This window comes from Lagopus leucura, unplaced genomic scaffold (genome assembly GCF_019238085.1).
Source record: "Lagopus leucura isolate 7727_CA_CO unplaced genomic scaffold, USGS_WTPT01 Super-Scaffold_100028, whole genome shotgun sequence".
In the NCBI taxonomy this organism is placed as follows: Eukaryota; Metazoa; Chordata; class Aves; order Galliformes; family Phasianidae; genus Lagopus; species Lagopus leucura.
Genome location: NW_024962279.1, coordinates 498,203 through 523,764, shown reverse-complemented (window position 1 = coordinate 523,764; position 25,562 = coordinate 498,203). Strand labels below are relative to the sequence as shown.

Sequence of the window (25,562 nt, the reverse complement as noted above, 5' to 3'; positions counted from 1 at the left end):
TTAAGGTATCTCAGCTATTAAATTTGGGAAAGGATTGCGTATTTCAGTACTGCAGTTATTCATGTATGAAATACAGAAAAATGTTAATTGAGGTAGGGTTGTGAAGGGAAATTAGTTGCAAGTGGACTGCAGATGAGTAAAGGGATTCTTAGGATGTTGCACCTCAGCCATACTTTGAGGTTAATTCATTAAAGATAATTGGAACGTTAAATAGTTTCCTATAAGGAATTGCTGCTACAGTGGTCTAACACTTCTGGTCTGATTGAATCAAATGCTAATTACTAATATTCAGATTTATGCTATGCTTATTTATGGACTGGCTACTCTGATTACTTCCTTGACTGCTGGTAATTTTTCTGTCAAGGGTAACAGCCCTTCAGGCACCTGAAAATAAGGGCTGAAATGAGGAACCTTTGGCAGAGGAACTGCATGTTTCTGTCCTCTCCATATCTATTAAGTCTGCATTAAAAATAGGAGTGGTTCAGTGTTTTGTAGCTGATGAAATCCTTGCCAGTAACTTCAGAATAAATGCAACGTTCTCAGTGTAGTTCTGAGAATAGGCATGGCAGCTTCTTTCAACCGCTGCACTCAAGCAGTTCAAACAGATGGGCTCAAAAGGTAGAAAGAAAGAAAAAAGAAAAAAAAGCAAATTGGACAGAAGTGAGAAGAAAAGTATAGCACCAAAAAGCCAAATAAAAATCCATAACCTCTTACTGATTTCTTTTGTTTTCCTTTATTACTGTGACATAAGTGTTCTCTGCATCTATTTACTGTTACTCGGGGTCTCAGGCTTGCATATTTCATATGCCCAGATGGCCCACATCACTTTGTGAGGGATGATCTTTCTGTGCTGGCTAGGTATGTGTGCCAGGTCCCATGCATGTTATCACTTATTTATTGCCTCCCTGGTGGCATGCTGTCGCCAACAGGCGTATAATTAGAATAGCTTGGGCTGGAGACCTGTGGAAAGTCTCAGTACTTCTGTAATAGGCCATAAGTGCTGCAAGACTGTGTCTGAATCCTCTATGATTTGTGCTGTTGGAAGCTCAGGTTTCTTCTTTCACTGACGTTCTACTTTTATAAGTAGATGAAATCCTCTCCTTTTGGATCTGTTCTCATTTGTGTTGCCTTATTTGATGATTTGTTATTATGAACAGCCTGATTTTGCTTTTATGGAAACCGCCAGTTGCTTAGACAGAGTAGCAGCTTCTATTCCCCCCTGTGCTCCCACCCTGTACAAAAAGAAAAGTGAAAATAAGAATAGGAGAAAATCATTATCAGAAACAGCTAAGCTAACGGCATAATCTGCAAGTTCTGTGTGTACTGTTATGATATCTGAAACATAATTATCAAGCTTAAGTTAATTAGACTAATGCTTAGAAAATCTGGCATGGCAGATTGTGGTAAGTAATTATATATACCGATTAAAAGATGTAATACATAGTGAGCAAAGGCAAAGGAAAACTCCATTTGATACAGTCAGTGAACACAGACAATTAAGAAGTCAAGGAGATGAGCACTGACAAAAATACTGAACTTTGTAGAAGATGATGGGCAAGATGCTGGTTTTCCTGCAGAACAGATTTTACACAGTATCAGTCAAACACTTTTGTTTTATGAAAACCTGTGCCACTGTTTCCTAACTGAAGTCTGTGAAGGGCCACTTGATTTTTGCATTTTGATTAGCTGACGTGACTACAAGGTTACGTGCAAACAAGAATGTGACATTAGAATACTAGTTTACATATATATAGAAGTCTTGTAAATGGCTTTTCTTAAAGGCAATTCACGAGATGTCATATAAGAAATAAAGCTGTTAAGACAATGTCTTCTGCAATTAAATGTAATATAATAATGCTTACGGGTGTGAATGAAGAAAGCTTGGGCACCTTTGTACACATTAGTACATGCACAGGATAAGCCCTGGGAACACAGAATATGCCTCCTGGGAGTTTTGATGTAAGGCTCGCTAAAAAAGGGAAAGGCTTATGGGAGAGAAGAATGGAGTGGTAGGCCTTCTGTAGTAGTTCTGCTACCAAGATACCCTGGCCTGACTTTGAATTGTATCTAAATGAATAAAATGATTTTGCAATTCCACCATGTGATGTGGCAGTACAACCTGTTTTCCCAATTGGCTTCCTCAGGAACAAGTAGAAAACCTGCAAATTCCCAGACTGGCAAACTGACATGATGCAAGCTCATGCTAGGTCTGTTCTCAGGGTATTTGATCTGCACGTATTGGAATGGAGCTTTTGAAAAAATATGCACCTCTTCTCAGTTGAGCCATGAGCTATGTTCATTTCGACTGGAAATTGCTTTCCTTTCTGTTGATCTCATCATTTCCTAAGGCGTGAACAAAATGAACTGAAAACAAAAAGTTACTTCATCTCTGAAAAGTGGGAGTATTTTGGTTGCTTTTCCCATCTTCACGTCCTCTCTGCCTTCTACCCTTCCATGTTTACGTGACCACCTCACCCATGAGGCTCCCAGGAGCAGCGCTCACACCAGTGCTGCATATAAGTTCCAGCAAGTTTTCAAGATGAATATTTCTAAAATGGGTGTGCTCAAAGGTTGGAACATTAATTCTGTCCAAAAGCAATGATACTCAAATCTGCATATTAAATATTGTTATGCAAATGGTATCAGTACAGGATTTCTGTATAGAAACATGGAGGTGTCTGGGAAGATGCAGCACAGGCTGCGGCAACTGATTTTTCACTAGGCAGTTTAATAAGATTTTTCAATGTATTTTCATCAAAAACTTTTCTTCTAGTGGAAGCTATCAGCCTTAATTAACTGCACAATGTATCCAGCTAAAATTAATTTTCCCCAAATTCAGTCCGTTCACTGAAATCTATTACAGCATTTTATATTCCCAGGCTATAATGCCATCCCCACTCTTCAGCATGGGGCTCACGTGGGTATAGCTGTGGTCTTCCCCCCCCCCAGAAAAAAGAATTTGAACAGAAGGGCCAGCATTGCAGCTTGAAAGAGGAGCAAATATATTCCTCCTCCTCAAATAAAGGCATCCTGCGCTCCTCCACCCTTTGAAAAAGCCACTGCTATCCCAGGCTCAGCTTCACTAAGAAAAAAACCAAACAACTAGGGGTTCTTGTGTTGCTTCTGTGTTGCGTCCCTTGCCTGTGACTTTTTGTTCTCATTTGATTTAGTGTATGAGTTCAGAGGTTTATGTTGGGGGATGAAGAAGCCTGCCTGGACAGTACTGAGTCATTTCTCACTCTCCTTTCAGTTCCTTTGTTCTGGGTGCCCCATCAGTACAAGGCGCCATGGGAACCTCCTGCACAGCTCATGCCTTCTGCATCCATCCCTTGCAAAGGAAAGTCTTTGACTATGGATAACTTAGCTTTGTGAAGTTTGTGTAGTAAGATGAAATAAACTAGGTTAAAATCCATGTGATACTTCTTAAGGGAACATCCCATTTAAGCTTTATGGCAGTACTAACTTGCTTGGAAAACTGAAGAGGTTATTGACCATCTGATATCTTCAGTTCTGTTCATGTATCTGGGTCTAGTGTCATATACTGCTGTTGCAGTATCAGGACAATGCAAGCCTACACTTGATTTTATAAGTATTCTAGACAGTAAAGGATACGTATATATTTCTTTTTTCCTTTGCTGCCACTTTAAGAAATGAATTTTCAGACTCTGGGGCATTTGCCCTTGACAAAACTTGTCTGATTCGTGTGGCACTAGGTCAGTGGAATATCAATAGATTCTTAATGCAGTCTGTCTCTCAGAGTTTCTTTCATTCCTCAGAGCAAGAGTGAATGTCATTCATATTGGCAGGTTGTAGTGGGAACATTGAGTTACTAATTTTTAGAAAATACACACAGCTTTTAAGTAGTCTTGGTCTCCATCTTGTGTGTCCTCTGTGTCTATAGCAATTACAAGGTTAGGCATCCCTTAAGATGCTAGAAAAGATCATTTTGTTGTCTTTTCTACCCTCTGCCTCAGTGAAATATTCATGGTATGGCTCAGGTATTGGGACTGGGTTTAATGTTTCATTGCATCACCATCTGTTTTGTTGTTGCAGTTGTTGTTGTTGTTCCCCTTGTCAGGGGATGAGGATGCACCGAGGCAGCAGCAAGGGATGCTCCATACGGGTTCAGACCTGATAGAAAGATGAGCACAAAATCTGCAGTAACACAGTAGCTCCTCTGATCCAAGTTATTTTTTTTTTTTAACATCAAAGTCTTTGTAGTGAAAATCTGCCATTATGCATGTAAATCACCGGTGGTTGACAGGCTCTGTGTTTCCTCAAAGGCTATGAAGCCACATTAAAGCTTTTATACTATATTATATAAAGTTCATTCATATAACTTAGCACAGGCATTGAAATAACTCTCCTCACTGAGACAAATGGCATTATCCAGTTCTAAGGACTTACTCAGGGTATTGTGGTAGCTCGATGGCAAAGGACAGCCCAGACAAACCAAAACCACGAGGGGGACACAGAGCACTGTGGTGGCATTGCCTCAAGTGCCCGAGCCCCTTGGCCGTAGCCAACCACAACCACCCCAATGGTGGTGGCACCTCTCTGCCCACCACACCTGGGAACAAACACTTTATTTTAACCATGGAGTTTGGTCCATAAGATTTTGCTCGGATTTTTTCAAATCCTTTTTGATCTTGTTCTTTTTTCAGTATTTCCCTCTTACTGCTGTTGATTTAAATGTCATGACATTTTAAACATGACTTATTATAACAAAACAGTATATAAAACAATATACTGCATAATAAATGCAGCCATATTTTTCAGAGTGAATGTTAAATGAGAGCAATTTATTCCTCAACCTATTTTAGTGCCTACTTACTGGATGGTATTGGCCACTTAAATCCCGGGGAGGCAATCTTGGAGGCAAGGTAGCCTTGTCTGTGCCAGGCTGAAAGCTAAAGAAGCATCAGAGGGGTGCCTGGGAGGAAAAGAGTGTCCTGGGGACGGAGCTGCATCCAGGAGAAGGCAGACAGCCCTGTCCTAGGGAGGTCTGCTGGCAGGCAAGGGGTCCCTGAGTGCTCCTGGAAGTACACAAGCAAGCTTTGGAACCGCAGGGGTTTGCCTCCAGTGTGCAGCATGTGTCAGTTCTGACACTTGAAATCTTAAAATCTTCCCGCAGTCAGTGGAGAGAGTGACTCAGAGTACAAGCTACTCCAGGAAACGCTGATTGAGTGTTGTTTTTTAATTTCAGAGAGTTGTGGGGCTGGGGAGTGGGGAGGAGAGGCGGGGAGGTTTGCTCAATAGGAGCTGTTGGGTTACGCTCATTCACCTGCCAAGCAGAAATCTGTTCTCTGTTCTGGCCATTGTGAGCTCTTCCTGCAGCTCCCAGAGGTGTGAGAAGGAGGGAAGGGCTCCCCAGGAGTTGGGGGCATGCTTGTGTCCCTGCTGTTTGCTGAACCAGCTCTGCGTATGCTGTACGGCCTGCAGCTGATTTCTTTTGCGCGGGTGGAAAAATACAAAGAAAAACTGAATCAGCCTCCCTAACGCAAATGTGTCTTTTTTGGCATGCCATGAATCTTACTGAGTGTGCCTAGGCTATGGCAAATATTTGTTTAAAGTTAAGAGGATTAGCACGGGAAGTTCTGACTTTGAGGCTCCCTGAGCCAAGAGCCAGAATACATCAGGCTGATATGGGCACCCTGAGGTTATCTCCACTGCTGGAATGGGACATGCACATCTCCCTGCAGCTCTGACCTTTGGGGAAAACGCTTTCAGTCAAGTAATACATGCACCTGCATGAAATTTTTGAATCACTGACTCTATCCTTGATTAAAGTGCTTTTTCTTGATTAAAAATAGCCTTTTTCCAAATGAGTAATGTTGCATGGCAAGCTGTGCACACAGTATAACGTTTCCTTCAGCATTACCACAGGTGATGACATTGCCATTTCTTACCCAGGACACTGTGCAAAACATCTTTCTCCTGTAGACAGTTCTCACTAGGAAATGCTTTTAGAACTCTCCCCCCCCCCCCCCCCCACACACACATCCCTCTTACCTCATCTTTCCAGGTGTATAACTGGTGACATTATCTGCTACCTGGAAGGATAACGGGCAACTTTTTCTACTTAAAAACGAAGTGAAATTGCAGCCAAACGCATTCGTGGGTTCTTGCCTGGATTCATATCAGACTGCAAATAGCAGTTCTCCAAGTCTTTGGCAGGACTTCTAACCCTTCCTTCAAGTATCTCCTTTGTAATGTACTCTCTTTCCAAGAATTTTATCTTAGATGGAGCCAAACTGGAAGTCCATCGAGATTTCAGCTCTTCAGAGTACAATCTGTGTATTTCTCTGAACAGCAAATGTATTTTCTGTACAGCCATCATTCTGCTTGTGGTTGATTTTTGTCTCTTATCCTTTAAAAAGGAAATTGCTCAGGATACCTTTTCGACTTTTTTTTTTTTTTTTTTTTGTCTTTTTTTGTTTGTTTGTTTTTTACAGTTGGAAAATTGCCCTTGTAGTGTGTATTTTAGCAAAGCACTAAAGCACATGTGCTCAGGGTTTTTACTTAACCTTTCAGTGTTTCCACAAGATTCTCTTCATTTCAGTGATTTGCTAAAAAGCACACGGTTACTCGTGTCCATGTGAAGTATGAGGTTCAAGTCTTTCCCCAAAGCAAAACAATACAACTGTAAAATATATATATATATATATATATATATATATATATATAAAAAACATAATTACAGCCATTATGACAACAATTCGATAAGTAGAAGTAAACACCCTCTTTAAAATATGGCTTTGATGAACAGAGATTTCCTATGGAAGGCATGCTTTGCAGGGATAACATTGGTAGCTGAGGCAGCAGTGTGTTTCATGAAGTGGCGAGACAACTGTAGAAGGGTTTTTCCAGGAGATAGTTTTAAAAATAAATAATAGCCACCAATGCAGGAATTTCCTTAAGTAACTGGCATGTGACGCAGCAAGTAACCAATACCCCTAGATCAGAGCTTTGTTTCATGCACGTGCAGATATTGATGTAACAGAACCTTAAGCAAAATCAGCAATGAGAAAGTTAGTTATGTGATTTTTTTATTATTTTTTTTTTCCAGTGTTTTTCCAGTATTTTGCAGTGTTACTGGAAAATAAAGCAAGTAAATTACAGCACTCTTGTAGCAGCAACTAAATATGGAGGCAGGCCCAAAGATGCAGAAAGCTCCCAACTGCTGAGGCTGCTCAGGCAGGGAGCAGGGCATGCCCTGGGCTGGAAGCACTGTTGTGCCCGTCATGCTTTCATTTTAGATTGCTAGTTGAGTTGAGATTCAAACCACAACCAACCAAACATATTTGGGATGGAGACAGGAAGCACAGACCAGCAGAGGCTTCCCGCTCCCTTTGGGAAGACAGCAGAGGCTGGGGAAAGGGTACAGTGTAGCAGGAGTTGCAGATGATAGCAATGACAGTCACAGTTAATTACATTACGGGGAGAGGTGAAAATGAAGTCTTACCAGGAGGATGTAAGCTAAATAAAAAGAGAAAGAAAGCACTGAGGGAAAAGAGCCAGGACAAGCCCAAGGAGAAAAGGGCAAAGCAAGCTATTCAGAAATTAAGTTAAGCAAAGGCAGAACAAGAGGAAATCAGCACTGAGGTCCTTAATATCACCAAATGGCTGAGGAGCCATGGGTGCTGGAGGAAGAGATGTGCAGCAACCCTTTCTGCCTCCAGTATCTGGAAATGGGTTGCCAATGGAAAGAGGAAGTGGGACTTTCCTCTTTCTTACAGTTCACACATTAATGTGGTGCTGAAAAATTATTTTGCAGATTTCACCCAAATGTGGGATTTCAGTAACAAAATGATGCCCCTTTCGAGAAGTCATGACAGTATCCAAAGGAGTATTGATATTAACAAACAATGCCAGCAGGGTGATGCCTGATATCTGATCCCAACTGCTGGCAAATATTAGTTCCTTGTTCTGTTTTTCAGCTGTGGGCTTTGTCAGCGTTGTATCATGTAACTGATGGAGCAGTTGGGTTTTGTTGTGTTGAGGTGGTTTGGTGTAATTACTCTCTACCACTATGAATTTTCTTGTAGTTAAATGTATTGGAAGTTATAAACTCTTAAGTATCAACAGTAAATATTCATGGAGAGTGACAATAGTGTTAATTAGCATAAAAGCCTTTTTCCCCCAGTACTTAACAGAGCTAGTACTCTGTTAACATAGGTTGCTTTTCTGCTGATGTTACGACAGAAGTAGAAAACACCAAAATACAGATGTTATTTCAAGCTACGACCAGTCCTGGACCCGGGTTCACCATAGCCTGCTGCAGTGTGAATCCTGGGCTCCGCAGCAAAGGGCGAGAAGCAAAGGTTCCCCAATGTAAATGTGTGATAAAACAATACTGCTTTTCCCTTAAGAATTGCAGTGATAAAAACGTAGACCATTCTCCAGCACTAACAACTTTAATAAAATAACATAAAGCACAGCTGTCAGGTCTGCCTGCATTTCACACTGGGAGACATGAGTGAGAAAATGAACGCTTTTCACAAGCAGAAATATTCAAAGAGCTTCACTGTTTACAAGTAATCAAGACTGACAGTCATAGATTATTGGTGGAAGAACATTTTCTGCTTGAGGTGAAAGAAGAGGATAATTTATCAGGAAGCCCAAGAAGTCAGACATCAGTAATGATCTACTTGAAGAAGGGCATATCTTAGAAACAGTGCATTTATTTGTACTGCAAGGCAAGAAGATGTACTGTTATAAACGAGAGTCAGTGCTTAAAGAATGTTGAACCAGATACAGTGTAATACTGTCGTAATTGGGGCAGCTGCCATTAGAGCTGACTAATGTGCATCTGTGTTTGTCCAGAATATTACATATGCATATACATGCTTTCCCACCGTGTCCTATCTCTTCAGAGGTATCTGAACTGCACTAATCTTGTTGTTTATCTTTTTGCTAATTCTTGCATTTTTTTACCTGCCCCAGTAGCACAACAATAGGTCTGCATTTGGTTCTAGAGAATTTAGGGCCTCAAGTGTTAGCAACAGCATATTTGTCTGTTAGGTGTGGTGCCTTTGTGTAACCTTTCTTTTATGTTTTTATGTTCCCTCATGTGCCAGCAGTTTTTTAAGTGCTAATTAGCTCGAACCTCTGCAGAAAATGATCTGTAGCTTGTGACTGCCTTGCCCACGCCTTGGTGTGTACCCTGGGCTGCAGTGATACAAGGCTCCATGTAGGCAAACCCTGCTCCCAGTGCTTCTGCCAAGCCTTGCAGAGGGAAGTGCTGTCCAGATACCAAGAAAAGCTGCTTCCTTCCTACAGCATGGAGGGAGTTGATTATAGTTACATCATGAAGCTCACTTCTGTATAAAACACCACAGCAATTCATTCAATACACTTCTGTTTCTTTGAGCAAGCAACATTAAAATAAAAGCTGAGTTAAATCCCTACCTTATTAATCTCTGTACAAGTGAGTTGGCTCTTGCCTGAATTTCACTAATGGGATTGCGAGGGAAAAGAACAGCCAAAGACATCACTAAAAGTTAAGCAAGGAGAGCTTGAGGAGCAGGGGCTGGCTTCCCTCGCCTTCGAGCTGTTGCTGCTATGTCTCCTGCTGACACCAGGTCGAATGAGCGAGACTGCTTTTTTAGAAAAGCAGCTCACACCTCAGACAGACAATTGATTTACCACCACTTGGCTCGTCCTAGTTGTCTTGTGAAGTGTGAGCACTCACGGTCAATGGGAAGTATAAGGGGATGTGTGCTACTTCTCCCATTGCCAGCTTAGCTGTGGTACCCGCGTGCCACATAGGTTCCTACAGTGGCAGAAATGATGTATGTTGACCGTGTGTACAGAGTACCTGCTCCTGGTATGTAAATCTTTCTCCATAATTCTGTAGCATTATTACAAGATGAATTTATGACATACCTAGAGCTAACATAACAATGAAGATTAGTTCTATACTAGTCAAACAGTAATACACTTTAATTTGCCTACAGCTATTGTATCATATTGGCATGAAAGGAAATAGCTTTCTAAAGCAGCTTCATCTGCTGAGCAGAAAGAAATCTGTACTGCAGAATGTAAAACCGCACAGGACTATAGCTGGCAGCAAAATTCAGAATTGGAGAAACACAGCACAAATAAAAGTATGTGTGAGTTGGATATATGCTAACAATCCTAGTTTATTGCTAAACATGCCATATACAGTAATGAAGTTTGCTTGGCAGGTACAATATTGTTTTGTCTTTGTTTCTAACTGCTTCATCTTCTGAACTAAAATTTGCCCAGGATTAAAAGGTGTAAATTCATTTAGCTTCCAGCTTTGTTTGTGGCATTAACAACGAGTTGATATTATAATGTTTTTCAGAAGCATGGAAGCTGTTAATGCAATCTGTACTTGTGTCTGTACCCAGAGACACACTAGAAATCTCAATACTTAAGCAATTAACGCAAATGTTTCTCTTGCCTGCTGTTAATGTAGTCTTCCCTTGATAAGTGGCAGAAATTCTTTGAGCGTACATGTGTACAAATAGGCACTTGAGTGCTACCACATAATATTTGCCATAAAATAGGACTCTCTTCTGGAGAAGCAGTAGATGGGTTTGAAATTTTCAGGTCTGCTATAATGTCACTTAATTCTTACTACATATGGGATTTTTTTGAAGGTGTATTATGCAGCTAGATTGAAAAATTAACTGTTTCACAACTTTTGATCTTTTTCCCCATTAAATCACTGATGAAATATAGTGTTCTTAAAAGAATTTTCTTTTCTAAAGTAGGGCTGTACCTCACTTCTAAAGCAAGGGCAAGGAAAGACTAATAACTTGCGTGCAGGGAAGTAATGTATCTCTTCTGAAAACTGCTGGTATAAACTGCAGATGGAAACAGCTGCAGTGGGGCCTTGTTATCACAATAGGTCTTTGATGAGAAAGCTAGCCCCATGGGAAGAGGAAAAAGCAGAGAGAAAATTTTACATGAATTACTGACAAGGTGTCCAGGCAGCTTCTGCCTGGACCACTCCACCAGTCTAATGGGCACTTCAAGCTGCCAGAGGGTTTGTTATCCTATTACCTACCAGCTTTGCATCAAAGACTCACGAGGTATCTGATCATCAGTGCACAAAGGTGAACTTTGTCACCGCCTATTACTCATCCTGGCACCCTGTGTTATCATCATAAATCCTTCAGAGCCAGTTAGCCAGACCTTCTGCTGTTGCAATCCAAAACCAGTAACCTTCACCCTTCATCTTTCTACCTTCATGTCTCTCCATCCCATAAACCCATGGAATACTTTGATAGTTTCAGTCAGATGTGTCTTGCTTGTGACAATAGAACTCCAAAAAAATATATATATATATCAACAAGCTATTTTTTTCTTCTTCTCTCAAAAAAAGTTGCAGGGCCATGACAAAGAGGATTCCCCTGACAAGTGGAGGACAGAAGAGGAAATGGCAGCTGAAGCAGCAATTCTGAAGAAGTATTTTCAAGAAAATTAAAGGTAATGGTTTGCACGTCAACATATTCCTGCAACACCCAGAACTGTTCAATTCTCTCTTCTTAAGAACACACAAGACTACATAGAATGGAACAGAATGAGAGCTCTTAGGTTTGTGTTGTTCCAAAATGGACAAAGTGCTCCAACAGTAGCTAAAATAACATCCTCATCCTTCAGTAAGAACCAACTTAAAGCTTTTAGTTACCAGAGAGCAGAAGAATAACACACTTGGAAATCAGAACTATCAGTAGTTACTCCAGATGAATGCCTGTCCTAAGATGTCCTTGTTCTGCTTTTAGAACAGAAAACCATGATACCACCATGATACCTAGACAATGAGTTAAAAACTGCTGTGCTTGTGTACACATAACAGATACCAGCAGAGTTCAGACTATAGAGTAGTACGTGCAAATGCTAGCTTCGTCCTGCACATCTTAAATCATCTGATCAGTTCAACACTCAGTGTTACGCCTGCTGGAAAACAGCCTGTTCTGCTAAATTCCTGTTGGCCTTAAAGGAAAAGAAATATGTGTAGGGGGGAATAGAAAAGAGGAAACTCTTGGCAAACACTAACATTGGTGCTCTAGAAACAGAAAGGTTTTCATTTTGTACCCAGAGTCCCAGAAGCCAGATTCTTTCTGTAGAAATGAACTGGCCCCCAGAGAACGATATGAGTTACGCTGGGATGTGTGCTGCGGCAGTGATGCCAAAAGCTCCCTCTCCCCTGTTCCCCATATGTTGTTTGTCACCATCCAGCACTCTCATTTCTCTGTCATTTCTGACTTTCATATTTTTTTTCATCAGAAGAACTAAAATCCCATAAATATCCCTTTTCTCTGCCTGTGACTCACTGCTTGCAGCCCAGCTTGAAAAATCTTGAGCTCAGCTACATGGCACACATGGCACCTGTGCGTGACAACTTCATCTTCTCTGCGGTTCTATCTTCTCTATTTGAACTGGTTTACTGGACTCTCTCCTTTCTGTTTTTCACTTGTGTAACGACTGCAGCAAAAACACCAGCTTCTCCAGGCCAATTAACCATGGCAGCACCACTGTGGGCTGGCACAGAGAAAGTTGTGCATTGCATGTCATTTGCAAGAGCAGGGGAAGATTGTCCTCAGCACCTGGGTCTGATCCAGTTGGGCACATAGGAAGATCAAGGACCAGAAATAGGGTTTGGGCTATACAGTTAAGTTTCAGCTGTGACTGTGGGATTTGTTTGGAGATGAGCATTTCTGAGAGCCAGAAAAATGGGTGACTCGGACAGAAAGACCTTATCCTTAGATAATACGTCCTTTCTACAAACAGAGGCATTATGTAGTGCTTCATCCATGGCATGAATAGTATTCAGAATATGGTGGGTAAGTCTGGGATTTAGGAGGGTTTTTTTGGTTTGTTTAGGAATGAATTTGAAGTACTTTTACAGAAAGGTTCTCAAGGGAATTGAAATCAGATACCCACATATTACTAATATGTTCTTAGGATCTCCTGATACTAAACACAAAGCTTTATAGATGGAATTGGCTTGCAGGAATGAATTTATACATGTGGCAGGACTTTTATTTCCATTTATTAGGAAAATAAATCAGTGCGTCTCTGCATGGATGACCTCTTGATAAGTTCTCCATGATATTAAGGTCATTACCTTTCCTAGAACAGGCTGGTAAATTAAATCTCAGCAGCATCATTATCATGAGAGTATTTTGCTTAGTACAAACAGTCCTTCCATCCCCTGGTTCCCAATGCAAGGCATCACTGTCAATCTGTTCTCCCTGACATTGTTTTGCTTCTGATGTTTAAAGCTCTGAACCTCTGATAAAGGTGTATCTGAGCATCTTCTGAATTTCTCAACCTTTACCTACTCTCTTAACCTTGCTTCTAAAATGATGAAGATTGAAAACTCTTGGCAAATTAGCAAGGTTATATGCATTCTCCTTCAAAGCTATTTTTGTTTTTCACCTACAGAGGATTTATTTTGCCATTTATAAGTTTACCTGGACACTGTTTGACTTGAGCTTTTTCATGTAGAACAGGGAAAGTCAGAAAGAGCTGAATGCGTGTGTTCTGGAGCCAACAGATGGCAATTTTTAAGGCCTCATGCATTATTTTTCTACTTAAGTGTTATGTTCAAGGAATCCCAGCTCAGCTAGATTAGCCTGGACAGACTGAGCAGTGCCTCGGAGCCTTGCTAGCTGCCCTTACATTTATCACAAGTCCTTCACCAACTGTCACAACTCCTGTGTGACTTGATTAGGTACAGGTACACTTTTTTATCTGTATTTATAGATTATCTGATCAATAAGGACTTTTAGATGACTTTCTTTTTCATAAGAAGCACTTGAAAAAGGTAAGAAGCTCCTGATTCTTTTCCTACTACATATGCTGGTGTTGATCCCTCTTTGGTGGGTAGCCATGGCTGAACCATTACCCAAATTGTTGGAGATATCCAAATTGAAGTTCAGTGTCACTCTGAATAAGGACAAGAAAAAGAAAAAAAAAACTTTCTGTGGAAAGAATATTTTAAATGTCATTGCTCCTGTTAGCCACTTGCTTGCTTAATGGCACCAAGATTTGACCTCTTCAGGTGCTGTTTCTACTTGTGTTGGTTATGTTTGCTAACTGGTATCTCTTTTGAGGTAGAACCACAAGGAAGGAGTCCTCACTCAAAGGGCAATATTTGATGCAGAATCTTAATTTGCAAGCTTGTTTTCAGTTGCACCTTCAACATCTTTCTGTCTAGAGCTGGCTGTTTTGATAGTCTGTTTTGTGCATTTTAAATCATGGTACACATGACAGCCAAAAGGCTAAAGATTAAAAGGGTTACTAACCTTCAGATAGGATACGAAGAATGTTTCTCTTCAAAGGCAGTTTCAGTGTGTAGTGTGGCTTCTGAAGAAAGAACCAGGCTGCACAAGTGTCAGTAAAAGTTTTCCTATTTATGTGCAATTGCAGTCATATTTCTATGCTGCTTGAAAAGTGTTCAGTCTTAACTATGATGTCAAAATGTCCCTTTGCATAAAGGAGATTGGCAGTGATATTCCATTGCCCAGTGCTTTTTGAGCTGCAAAGATCCCATAGCTTTTAATTGCTTAATCATCTGAGTATTTGTCATCCAACATGCAAAATTCATTTTTAAATCTCTCAAAAATAATACAGGCTGCACAGTGGTGCAGGATTTCTAATGTCAGCTTTACCCTTCATCCCCAGTCTGGCAGTGTTTCTGGAGAATATAGTCTATTAAACTTTGTCAGAGAATACAAATTTTATTCATTTTTTTCACCCCACTGTGAAAGAGATGATCTCGTTCTTTGAGAGCATTCATCCTGCCTCACGACTCTCTCTTCTGTACCAAGATATCAGCATGCATGAAAAGATGCTCTTCTATTGACTTCAGCAGGGAAATTACCACCGTTAGCAGCAGCTGACCAGAGGGAATTTAAACTGGCAATTTGACTCGCATCTGGTCTTGCTCCAGCACATCTGATCGTTCATGCTGCATGTGCAACCACGAGCACCAGAGCAAGCACATCCCTTTCCTTAAATTTAGACAAGTGTGACAAGATGGCTCAAAGAACCTCTCCTTGGCAGCTTTACTCTAAGAAAAGCCCTCCCGTTATTTCTGGCACTTTGAACTAATAAAACCGCAGACTGATGATTATGCCTTGGAGTGTGTCCACCACGCCAGCACAGAAAGTACAACGTGCCATGAATTCTGCATCAGTGGAGGTGAGTGCCCATCAGCTGTGGGAGCCTTGTTTCACACGCATGGCAGTTCTTGGAGTGCTTACACTGGAGTAAGAGTTGAGGTGTGCCGGGTCTTGGGGGCATCCCCAAGAGCATCACTGAGAGCTGTTCATGGCTGCACTTAGGAATTGTTTGCATATAATCCTGAAGTAAACACACATCCTAGTAATCAGCTATAGATTTTGCTGCACTCCAGCCTTAAGTGCTATTAATTATATCCCCTACTCAGCAGCATCCAAGAACCATTAATTAGAAAGCAGAAGCTGACAGTTTGCTTGTCTGTGTGAAACTATTATGACCTGAGAGTGAAATATAAGCTTCAAAAGAAACATGCTTTATGAAGGTCACCTTGGAAAACATCATAACAATCTGTCAGAATAGAACGCCACACTCCAAGTGTGCATTTTAGAATGACATTATGCTTTAAGTAGTTGGAAATAGCAAAGAGAAGATGGATCGGATCATAGGGCCTGTGCTTTTTCACCCAAAACTTTTTTTTTTTCTATAGCAAGTAGATATAAAGTAATCTTTTTATCATTTCAGTGGAATGGAAGGAAGGTTAATATCAACAGAAATTCCACAGACAAATGTAACGGGGCCCTTGCTGGTATTTTTGAAGTGTAAAACATCCACAGCCACCACTTCAGTAGCAGGGAGGTTTATGCACAGGAGTTAAATTATCTCTTCAAGGGAAGATGTAAACAGCCAGGAGAAATGTAGTGACTGAGCATAGCAGTAATACCCACCCCAGAAGGCTCAGAGCAAAGGCTTTCCCCAAGCCAACGTGGTATGTTAATGCACGGCAGCTTCAGCATCAAAGCAGATAATTCTTCTAGTTGAAGCATGTCGTTATTCTTATGGAAACAAAGCTGCAATAGAGTTAGCTGTGGTTATGAGTTAAGTGCCTTCCTCTTGCAGGAAGCCACCATAAACATAATGTTATTCTCACACTGGACAGAGCTCTGTTTTGAGGATGTAAGTGGTGCTGTGCTAAAAGTTGTATATCTCGTTCTCTGGACTTCCATTTCCCTGTAGGTCGCCATTTAATTCAGCTGTAAAGAGTACAATGAATTCCATACTGCACTGCTTGGATCCTGCAATTACAGCTACAGCAGCAATGTCATGGCCAGAGACACAGGCAAGATTGTGCTGCAATAAAGGCAAAGCTGCAAATGCATTACTGTTAGCAAAGGAAGCTGATAGAAGGCCAGATGTTCTCTTAACTTGCATATCCAGAAACCTAAATGCTTACCTGAGCTGTCTGTCAAACGCCAAGTATTTTTAGTGTGATCTGTTAAGCACTGTTGTGAGGAAAATGGAGAAGACAATGTCGAACTTCAAAGAAAGGTGATACCAGCTGTGGTCAAGGACTTTTCTACCTGAACGTATACTAAAATGGTGCTAATCCCTTGCCCTTCAAAGCTGCAGAAAGATGCATTCACTAAGCAGCCAGACCCTTCTTGAAACCAATTCATAAAACTCGTGCCGAGTAATTCACAGGCTGCCACCGAGCTGTCAGTCAAGAGGTGCATACAATGGGTACTGTTGCTTGAAATGCCATGGAAAAGTGGAAGCTTATGTTTCAGTGAGAAAAGACAATCAAACAAAGAAGAGGCTGGCTGGGGAGTTGCAGCCTCACAGCAGCAAGGATCCAAGCCTTGCATGCAGCCTGGGGAAAGAAGTTCAGAGGCTGTGCCCCAGTGTAATGCTTGGGAACAGCTTTGTGTTTAATAAGCTGATACCGCTTTCTGAGTAGTGAAGCCAGCTCTAAGCATGGTCTGAAGTGAAGGCACAAAACTGAAGATCCCAAGCAAAAAGTCTACTTTATGCTGAATTATTAGCAAAGGTTTGTATCAAGTTATCCTATCGCTGCAGCTGCTGCATAATGAAACAGCTCACAAGGGCGCTCAAACCTGCAACCCGAACATGACCTTGAAGCTTAAGAGCTGCCTTTGTGTTTCTGTACTGAGGCTGTGAGGGTGGAAAGGCAATATAATTTCTCTAATTTCTCTGGTAAATAACTGTTTGAAAAAGGAGAGGTGTGATGGACATTGGAAATACATTGGACTGAGTGTATTCGAGGCTCTGTTGTTTGCCAGGGTATCAGTCTGTACACAAAAGGCCAATTATGTGCCCCATTTGTGTTAGCATCCTGGGCAAATGGAGGCCTCCAGTTAGAGATGCAATAACATGACTTTGTGCATGGGGTCAGCACATGATGCTTACTGCTCTATTCAGCTGCAGTTGCCAGGCTCTCAGCATTTCTGTTTCTACCTGCCTGTTGTGGCACCTCATACAGGTCTTTTTCTTGGAAGGCCCACTATAAGATGCATAAAATTGGAGCAGGCCGGGAAGAGCATCCCTCTCATACTCCAGTGTCAGAGACAGCTGAAGTCAGAGTAATGATCCCTCATCATTGATGTGTAATGCTTTGGCATTACTTAGAGAGTCCCGCAACAGGGTCAAGATGGGTGAGGATATACAAGAGATGATGATTTTGAAAGAGCATTTTAAGGAGCTTATATAAGAGATCAGGCACTCCAAAGAAAGTGTCTTGCATGAGATTATTATAGCAAAATTGATTTGAAGAGTAAGAAGCTGGATGTGATGACACAAGATGCCCTTTGTAATCCCTTGTTCCTATGACTAGCAGTCAACAGAGCTGTGCACTGTGTTACTCAGTGACATCAGAGAGGTGCTTCACTTCATGTTTGTTTTCTGTAAAACGATCTTAACCTCTTTTGCAGTGCTTTGTGAGTTAGGAATGAAAAGTGCAACGTGAAAGAAAGGCATTAGTATTATATGGAAGTGAACTTTATTGAAAAAACTATATCTATAAAACTAATCAAACATGCTTCTCTTTCTTACTCTGGTATATATTTTTAAAGTAGTTGCATGTGATGGTTTTCTCCTCTTCCGATAGCACAGGCTATAATAGATGCTGAAATGTGCTGTGTGTGGATTTAACTCCGAACATTTCCTTTTGCATTTTGCTGCCAGTGTTTCCTGATGGAGCACACTAATGAGCACCCAACTCGTTAGCAATAAACAGCCTTACATTTTGTCTTACTAACACACATCAAATATACCATTATATTTAATCAGTGCATTTGATATTTCTCAGGTAACGTGTCTGAAAAACGTCCTGTGACATAAGGAAGACCTCGTTCTGCCGTTCTCAGCAGTCCTGGAGTTGCAGCTGAATGATTTTATGTTCTACAAATAAGGGATTCTTCAATGAAAAATTTTATTGGACCTCTGGATATCATCAAGGATAAATTTCAGCTAAGACAACTAACAGCACTGATTCAAAGTACTGCTCTGAGTAGTAAGTTATATTTTTCTGAATTGTGTACTTGGGAGCAAATCTTTTAAAATTGTCCCTTGGTTTAAATTGAAATAAAGTGCTAGAATAACTGGATAGCTGCTGTGTTTGGATACATTATAGAGTGTTTACTCTGTGTTGTGCTTTTTGAGATTCAGTTATTGTACGTAGGCTATTGTATCAAAGAAAAATTAGATCCTTTAGCAGTGTGATATTTCATAAAAAACAGGGCTTTGTTGTAGACTAGACAAGATAAACTTGGAGAGGTACTATTCCGCCAGATAAGATAGCAGAACAAGAAATTTGTAGCCCTTCTTAAGATCTTTCCTTTGTCTGTTGTTTGTAATGCATTGTCACAAAGGTTTCGGAGCTTAAGGCAATACAAAACACTTCTGCAAATCAATGAATATGTAAAGCTGCTAATGTGATAGTCATCGCAGTAAGGTTAGACTGCATGAAAGTCCCACTTGCAGCAACAGACAACGTGAGCAGAAGCCACTCGTGTGGAACGCTCCTTTGGCAAGAAATGCTGTGTTCAGAGCCCTGCGAAGGATCCTAATAGGTTAGTCATTGATTGCTAGCATGTAATGAAGAAAAAAGAAGTCAGCAGTTGAGAGAATGAGTCTGCAAGACGTGCATGAAAAGAGCACCCACCATCTTACTCTTGAGCTGGGGGGAAGCTGCAGCCAAAGCTTCTGTGTCCCCTGAGAGCCACACAGAAGGGGGACATGTGGTGCAGGGTTTAACTTAAACGCTTGGGGATTTTAGGGTCAGGTCCAAACCAGAGCCATGCAGTGCTTTGCGTGCCTAGCAGCACCCACGTGTGCTCACTGTTCCAAATGTTCCAAAATAGTCTGCCCCGTAGAGTCACACTCTGACCTGAGAAACATGAAAATACACAATGGACAAATGTGCATGCAGCACAGTTTTCCCCAAGTTTTTCCCTAAGTTTCTCTGCACTCTACAGCACATTCAGCCTGTTGGTTTGAAGTATCTCTGCTGGTCAAATGTAAATAAAAACACTAGATCTGATTTTAATTCCAGATTTTACTGCATCGCTGTTAAAATATAGCTTCTTGATTTCAAAGATTTACCACGATGTGATGTGGCAACCCATATCTTTCATTAGCCCTCTGAAAAACTGTGGCTATTGTAATGCAATTTCTTTTTCCAGGCAGAGTAAATGAAAAGGCCATTCTGATGGTTTCTGCACTTTTTGGATCCTGAACAAGGGCTGACTAAACAGGAAATGAGATCAGGGAGCAAGAGGTGACAAAGAAGAAAAACTGAGCAGACAGGCTGGCAAATGGGCCAACATGAATGGTAGCCCTTTTGCACTTAAATATTTAAAGTATCTGTGATTTTGTGAAGAAAGAAAACAAAGATTGCTCCAGTGGGAAAATGCTAAATGGAAAACCCGAGCATCCATTACGTTTACAAGGTATTTTCAAACCATAGAGGTTTCCTATTAAATACGGAATATTCTCTATTAATGCTGTAGCCCATGACAAGCAGGCACTGTGCCAACCGTTTCACATGGGGGCTGCTGAGCAGATGAGTACTGAGCTGTATGGAACATTTCATTTGTGTAAATGAAGAGGCTGATATCACAGCACTAAAGGTCCTGTTTTTTAAAAAAAGCCTCCTGTGGCATTATGCACAAAACAACCTATTTATGCTGCAAGAAAATATTTATGTGCTGAGCTCCAGCTTTAAAAGGGAATTTGCAAAAGATGAGGGACATGAGAAAGGATTGGAGTGAGAGATAAGAAGAGATTAGAAAAGGCAAATCATGAAGTACATGACATCCTCCAGCAGTATGTAGAGTCAACTCCCCTGCCCATTTTTAAGACCTGAGCTTTAAGGTTGGCAGTCTGGGTCATTTATATCCTTCCTGTAAACTTTTCTTCACCCAGGGCATTCTATACAATGATACAAGTTGCTGAAAGTGCAAGGAGACCCTCTGCTGAAGGCACTGCTGGTCTTTGTAACCCAAGCTTTTTGTTTCCAGCCTCATTCACTTGTACTTATGCTGGGACTTGGGTCATGTCCAGCATCCAGCATGCAGCATGCCCAGGGCTCTCCTTTAACTGGGCAATGCTGCAAGTTACTGAGCTCTTCCACTGCAAAGAGAAAACATAGGAAAAATCAGAAAGGTGAAGAGCATTTTGCTGTGCAGGGCTTAGGTGGACATGGTGCAAATAGAACAGTCTCAGTGCTGTGGCTTCCTAACGAAAGGCAGAGCTGATTGTGGTTGCTGTTAATGGCTTGGGACCTCGTTCCTGTCTTTATACACAGGCAAATTTTCTATGCTTTTTCCATTAGTAAAAGTTTACTTTGTTGAAGTGAGCAGTTCCTCCAAGGGGATCTGATGACTATGCCTGCATGCCTCTGTTTTCATTAGCAGAATAGCTGTGTTTCAGCTGCGTTGCTCTTCATTGACTTTGTAGGAACAGGCTGGGAGAAAGACGTGGCTCCAGCTGCCCTCTTATCCCTGCTTGCTTTGAAACAGAAATTGCAGAAAAGCTGTCTCTTGCACCATTAGTCCTGTAAGCAGGAGTACGGCCAGCTTACTGGAAGTGTGCAGAGCCGCCTGTCTGAGAGCACCGATCCATTGGAGACACTGTTGGTCCATGGACTTGGGTCCTGCCACACCAGGCAGGCCTGGCATACAGTCCCATCTGAAAGCCACCTGGCACCATCTGCTCACACAAAGATTTTTAAGGCTGGGCAAAAATATTAGGAATCAGCTCCAAAGGCTTTGGCCTGGGCCTGTGTCATGCTATGCAAGGTTACAGATACCTTTCTTCTGCACGTCACTCCTGGTGAGCTGAGGTCAGCTTTGGCTTGTGACAGCACCCTGAAGGGCAGTTGAGGACTAAACATGCCCTAAAATAAATTCTAAAAAAGTCACGCATGGTCTGTGAAGCAACAAAAATCAGTGCTCCACTACCCCTAGAGCTAAAGGAAAACTTTTAATCCTAACTACACAGACTGTGACAGCCATGGAAGTACCTAATTCACTTCAATCTCAGGTCTCTGTTTCCTCTCCATTTCCCATCTTTACTGTCACCATAGTCGATGGCTGTTGAAAAGCCTTGTCCTGCTCCTGCATCTAGTTCTGAACATACAGACCAGCAGCGCTGGGAAGGAGGAAATGCTGCTGCTCATGTAAGCTGTCCTGAGTGTTGGCAGAGCTGTGAGATTTGGAACAGAGTGATGTATTTCAGCTGTTGTGAAATTCCTGAATAATCAGCTCATCAAAAAATACCATGCAGAGTTCCCTTATAGTCCTCTCTAACTTGCCACCTCTCCTGCCAATAGCTCTGTAGGGTGACCACAGCCTGGCACAACCTATTAACAGAGCTCTGCACACTCATGAACAGAGCTGGCTGGAAAATGCAATTTTTCTTCTTAGGGAAAAAAAAGAGTTTACTGGGACAAGAGTCTTTCTAGCTTTGCATTTCAGGATGAAGATGTCATCTACTGTTCCCTCCAGCACCCTCCTCTGTTCTCTGTGCTCATTCCTCCCCACCCCACTTTTTTTGGAAGTCAACTCCAGGAAAATAAAAATCTCCTTTCAAGTGGCCTACTGATGAACTCCTGTTAGCTCCAAGGTTGGGAGTCTTGCTGCAGGACATGCACCGACCTGCTGCCACCTTCTCAAGGCGGTACTTCTGGGTGATGTGCTCTAAGACCTGCACTTTTTACTACTGCTACTCAGTCTCCTGTCTTGAAGAGCTATTGAGCAGCTTCGTAACCACAAACATGAGGTAATGGCCCTCATGTTTGTACCAAGATGCTTCATCTTGAATATTAAAAGTAAAATTTCTTCTCAGAAAGAGGTGGTAAGGTATTGGAACAGGTTGCCCAGCGAGATGGTAGAATCACTGTCCCTGGAGGTGTTCAGGAAACATGGAAATGTCGCTAAGAAGTGAGTGACGTGGATTGGTGGGGATGGGATGATGGTTGGAGGAGATGAGGTTAGAGTCATTAAGAGTGGAAAAGACCTCCATGATTCTGTGACTCTGTCCTCTGGGGGAAGGCAAGAGTTGGAAGGGTAAACCTGTCCTGTACTCAGCTGCTCCTCAGCGTATGGCCTACTGCCTGTACTCTGAGAGGATGGTCCAGTCAGGGCCCCCGGGGTCCTCATCAGTGCCCATTTTTAGTCACACCATGGGAGATATACACAGTACACACACACACAAAAGCATGCTTGAAACTCAAGCTTCTTACATAATTAAATATGTTGAAATAGCAAACAACCCATTGAAAAGCAGCAGAAAGTCACACATCACAAAATGGAAGCTGTTCCTCCATTCTCTGCTCCAGCAGCAGAAATCCCCACTGCAGAGGAGGATTTATTAACAATAGTCAACCTTCATTTCAGGTATTCTGCCTTTTGTCCTCATATCACAACATTAACATTATCCCCACATAATTTTGTGTATTTAATTTTACAATAGACTGTGCCAGTGAGCACTGCCTGTAAATATTTGATCACTGCCATTCCTCTAGGATTATCTTATCAGGAGTAAAGATATTAAAATAGAAATCTTGTCATGTTACTGCCTTTCTACTTAGAGCCTGAGAGTTGATTGACAGAAAATGAACTGCCTGAACTAGCTCTAAAGTGTCTTTTCACTGAGAGCTTCAATGCCAGAGGCTATAGAAAAAAGGTAGCTAGTCATCAGAAAATAATGCCTTGCTGTAGTTACGAAGCTTTTGTACTGAAGATTAAAAATATGAACCTACTAGGGATATTTTTTACAAGTGTAAAATGGTGGTGGGTCTTTTTGTATCTTTTTGCTATCTCTAATGAGCCTTAAGAAGAGCTTTCCCTTTCCTCCCTGTACTTGAATATTCGATGCAGCCTAACCGCAGCTTTCAGACACAGGCTGATATTTTGCTAGAGTAAGCTCTTGACTTATCTAACCTACAAAATTTATTTTACATGACAAAATGGTTTGCAAGCCAGGACTGAATGTTCCTACCTAGCTTGGAATATCAAACCACAATAGATAAGTCCAGTTTTCTGTTGATGGCCAGTTAAAACACACCAGTAATGCAGCTGTAACGTTACAAAATTGCTCTGAAATTGTCATGTGTGTGCAAATAAATACACAGCCATTCCCTGAGGGCTCAGCCAGCCCGTGCTCCTGCACAAATCAATGAGAGTTTTGCTGGGGTAAGGACCTAAGAACCAATTCAGGAAAGAACCTAAGCACGAGCAAACTTTAATCACAAGCTCCTGCTCCTTAGAAATCAATAAAGACTTAAGCAACAGCTTTAAGTGCCCCTTTTTTTTTGAGGGGGGTGTGGGTTTGCACTTGCACAGGCAAAGGGCTAACAATTCCCAGCATTCAGAATAAATCTTGCTCTGTCCCATCATGATCCCAGAGAGCAGGAGGGGCTGGTTGATTCACAGATCTGTCCCATTGCAATGACAAACTGTAGCCACTGCCATTAAATCATTCCAGCCTTTCACGATGGTGATAAAGTGTGAGTGTGGGATGACCACAGTTGGAGTGGCTGGAGGAGGAAAAGCACTGTGCTTTGGCCAGATCATTGCTCCCACTTTCTTTCCCTTGTAACATGAACAACAACTGTATGAAATGAAACTAATTGGATGCTAAGCAGCCTATTACTATGCTGACATGAGAGGGATTTACATGGGTGACTCCCATTAGCAGTAGTGGGTGGTCCCCTCTACACTTTCCCTGGGCTCTTGATGCAGAAAAAAATTGTCCTAACATTTCACTTATGGGAAAGGTCAAGAGCTGTGGTTTTGTTCAGTGCGCTCAATATATTCAATTAAAATATACTGGCATGTTCGTCAGCTATTAACTGTCTTTGCAATAGCTGTAATTAAACAGATGCTTAGGTGGGAAAGGAAATCCTTCAAGAGGCGAGCAGGAACTTCCCTAGTCACCATAGTGGGTTTCTTCACATATATTGACTCAGCCAATGAGACTTTTCCTTTCCTTGCTCATGGAGTGAAGGGGTGTTTTGCCCCTAACAGCCACAGTTTCCCTGAAGGGATGTGAGAGTAAGGGGTTGGCATGGTCCCTTCCCAGCAGGAGATACACAGGCACTTGCAGGTATATCACATAAAATTTCACTTAACATGGATAAGAGAGAGAGAGTATGAGAGAGTTATCAGCTGAGTATTGAGCAAACTCAAGTTTCACAGACTTGAGCAGTCGGTGGCCTCTGATTCAATGGGCTGTAGGGAGTTAAAAGCCACACACCTTGCTTTGAATTTTCCTCTGAAGGGACTAAAATGAAGGAAAAAAAAACCAACTAGTGCAGAGGAGCAAACTGAAGGAAGCAAAAAGTAATTACTCAAGCCAACTGGTCTAATTATATAGACAGAGCAGAGCAATCATTGGCACTCCAAAGACGGATAGTGGGGAAATGGAGACATAGGAGAAAATAACACAGGCTGAGGAATTAGTATTCCTCGTGCTGCAGAAAAGTGAGTTATTCGCCTTATGCAGACTTGCAGAAAGATGGAGGCAGGAAAAAAACAGAGCTAGAACATCCAGAAAGCCAACAGGGAGGAGTTGTCACTGCAGCGGAGCCTGGTGTGATGCCACCTCTGCTGCTGGAAGGAAGGGAAGGGAGGAAGGGGAAGGGAGGCCAAGGGAGGGACAGGCAGGGAAAGGCAGGAAGGTGACAGTGCACAATAGTCAATCAGGTCTCCACCAAAGTTTAACAATTACAGTGGTTGTCAATTGCAAACTGCCTATGAAAAGTATGCAAACATTGACCCCAAGTGTTACACTGAGAACATGGAAATTAAAATCATCTGTCTTACTTGATTCAGAGCCTCCCACATAGCAAGGTTGGTATTTAAGGAAAACCTTGGCCGGACTCAGATTGCTTCTTTCTGCTAGATTAAAATTAAATTAAGTCAAAATTTAGAAAATACTGGTTTAATTAAAGATACTTCACCAGCTCATAAATTATGCATTCCCCTTCCTGTTGCGAAGTGTAAGTTTGATGCTAGGTGTCAGCGCTGTGGAGGATTCCT

The 25,562-nt window shown here is 41.6% G+C and overlaps 1 protein-coding gene and 1 long non-coding RNA gene across 4 annotated transcripts in view; one reads left to right on the top strand and one right to left on the bottom strand.

The window, feature by feature from the left end:
• Positions 1 to 18,603, top strand: part of FHIT (fragile histidine triad diadenosine triphosphatase) — a 508,608-nt gene extending 490,005 nt beyond the window's left edge. For all 3 annotated transcript variants that reach the window (XM_042880939.1, XM_042880938.1, XM_042880940.1), the window contains 2 exons: positions 11,357 to 11,460; positions 18,326 to 18,603. In XM_042880939.1, the coding sequence (XP_042736873.1) occupies positions 11,357 to 11,458 (102 nt within the window). In that variant the 3' untranslated portion in view covers positions 11,459 to 11,460; positions 18,326 to 18,603. The remainder of the gene's footprint in view (positions 1 to 11,356; positions 11,461 to 18,325) is intronic.
• LOC122185285 lies at positions 715 to 25,422 on the bottom strand. The gene is made up of 2 exons (XR_006180830.1): positions 25,347 to 25,422; positions 715 to 1,232 (listed from the first exon to the last, which is right to left on the bottom strand). It is a non-coding gene; the product is annotated as an uncharacterized LOC122185285 (long non-coding RNA).
• Positions 25,423 to 25,562: the final 140 nt, after the last annotated feature.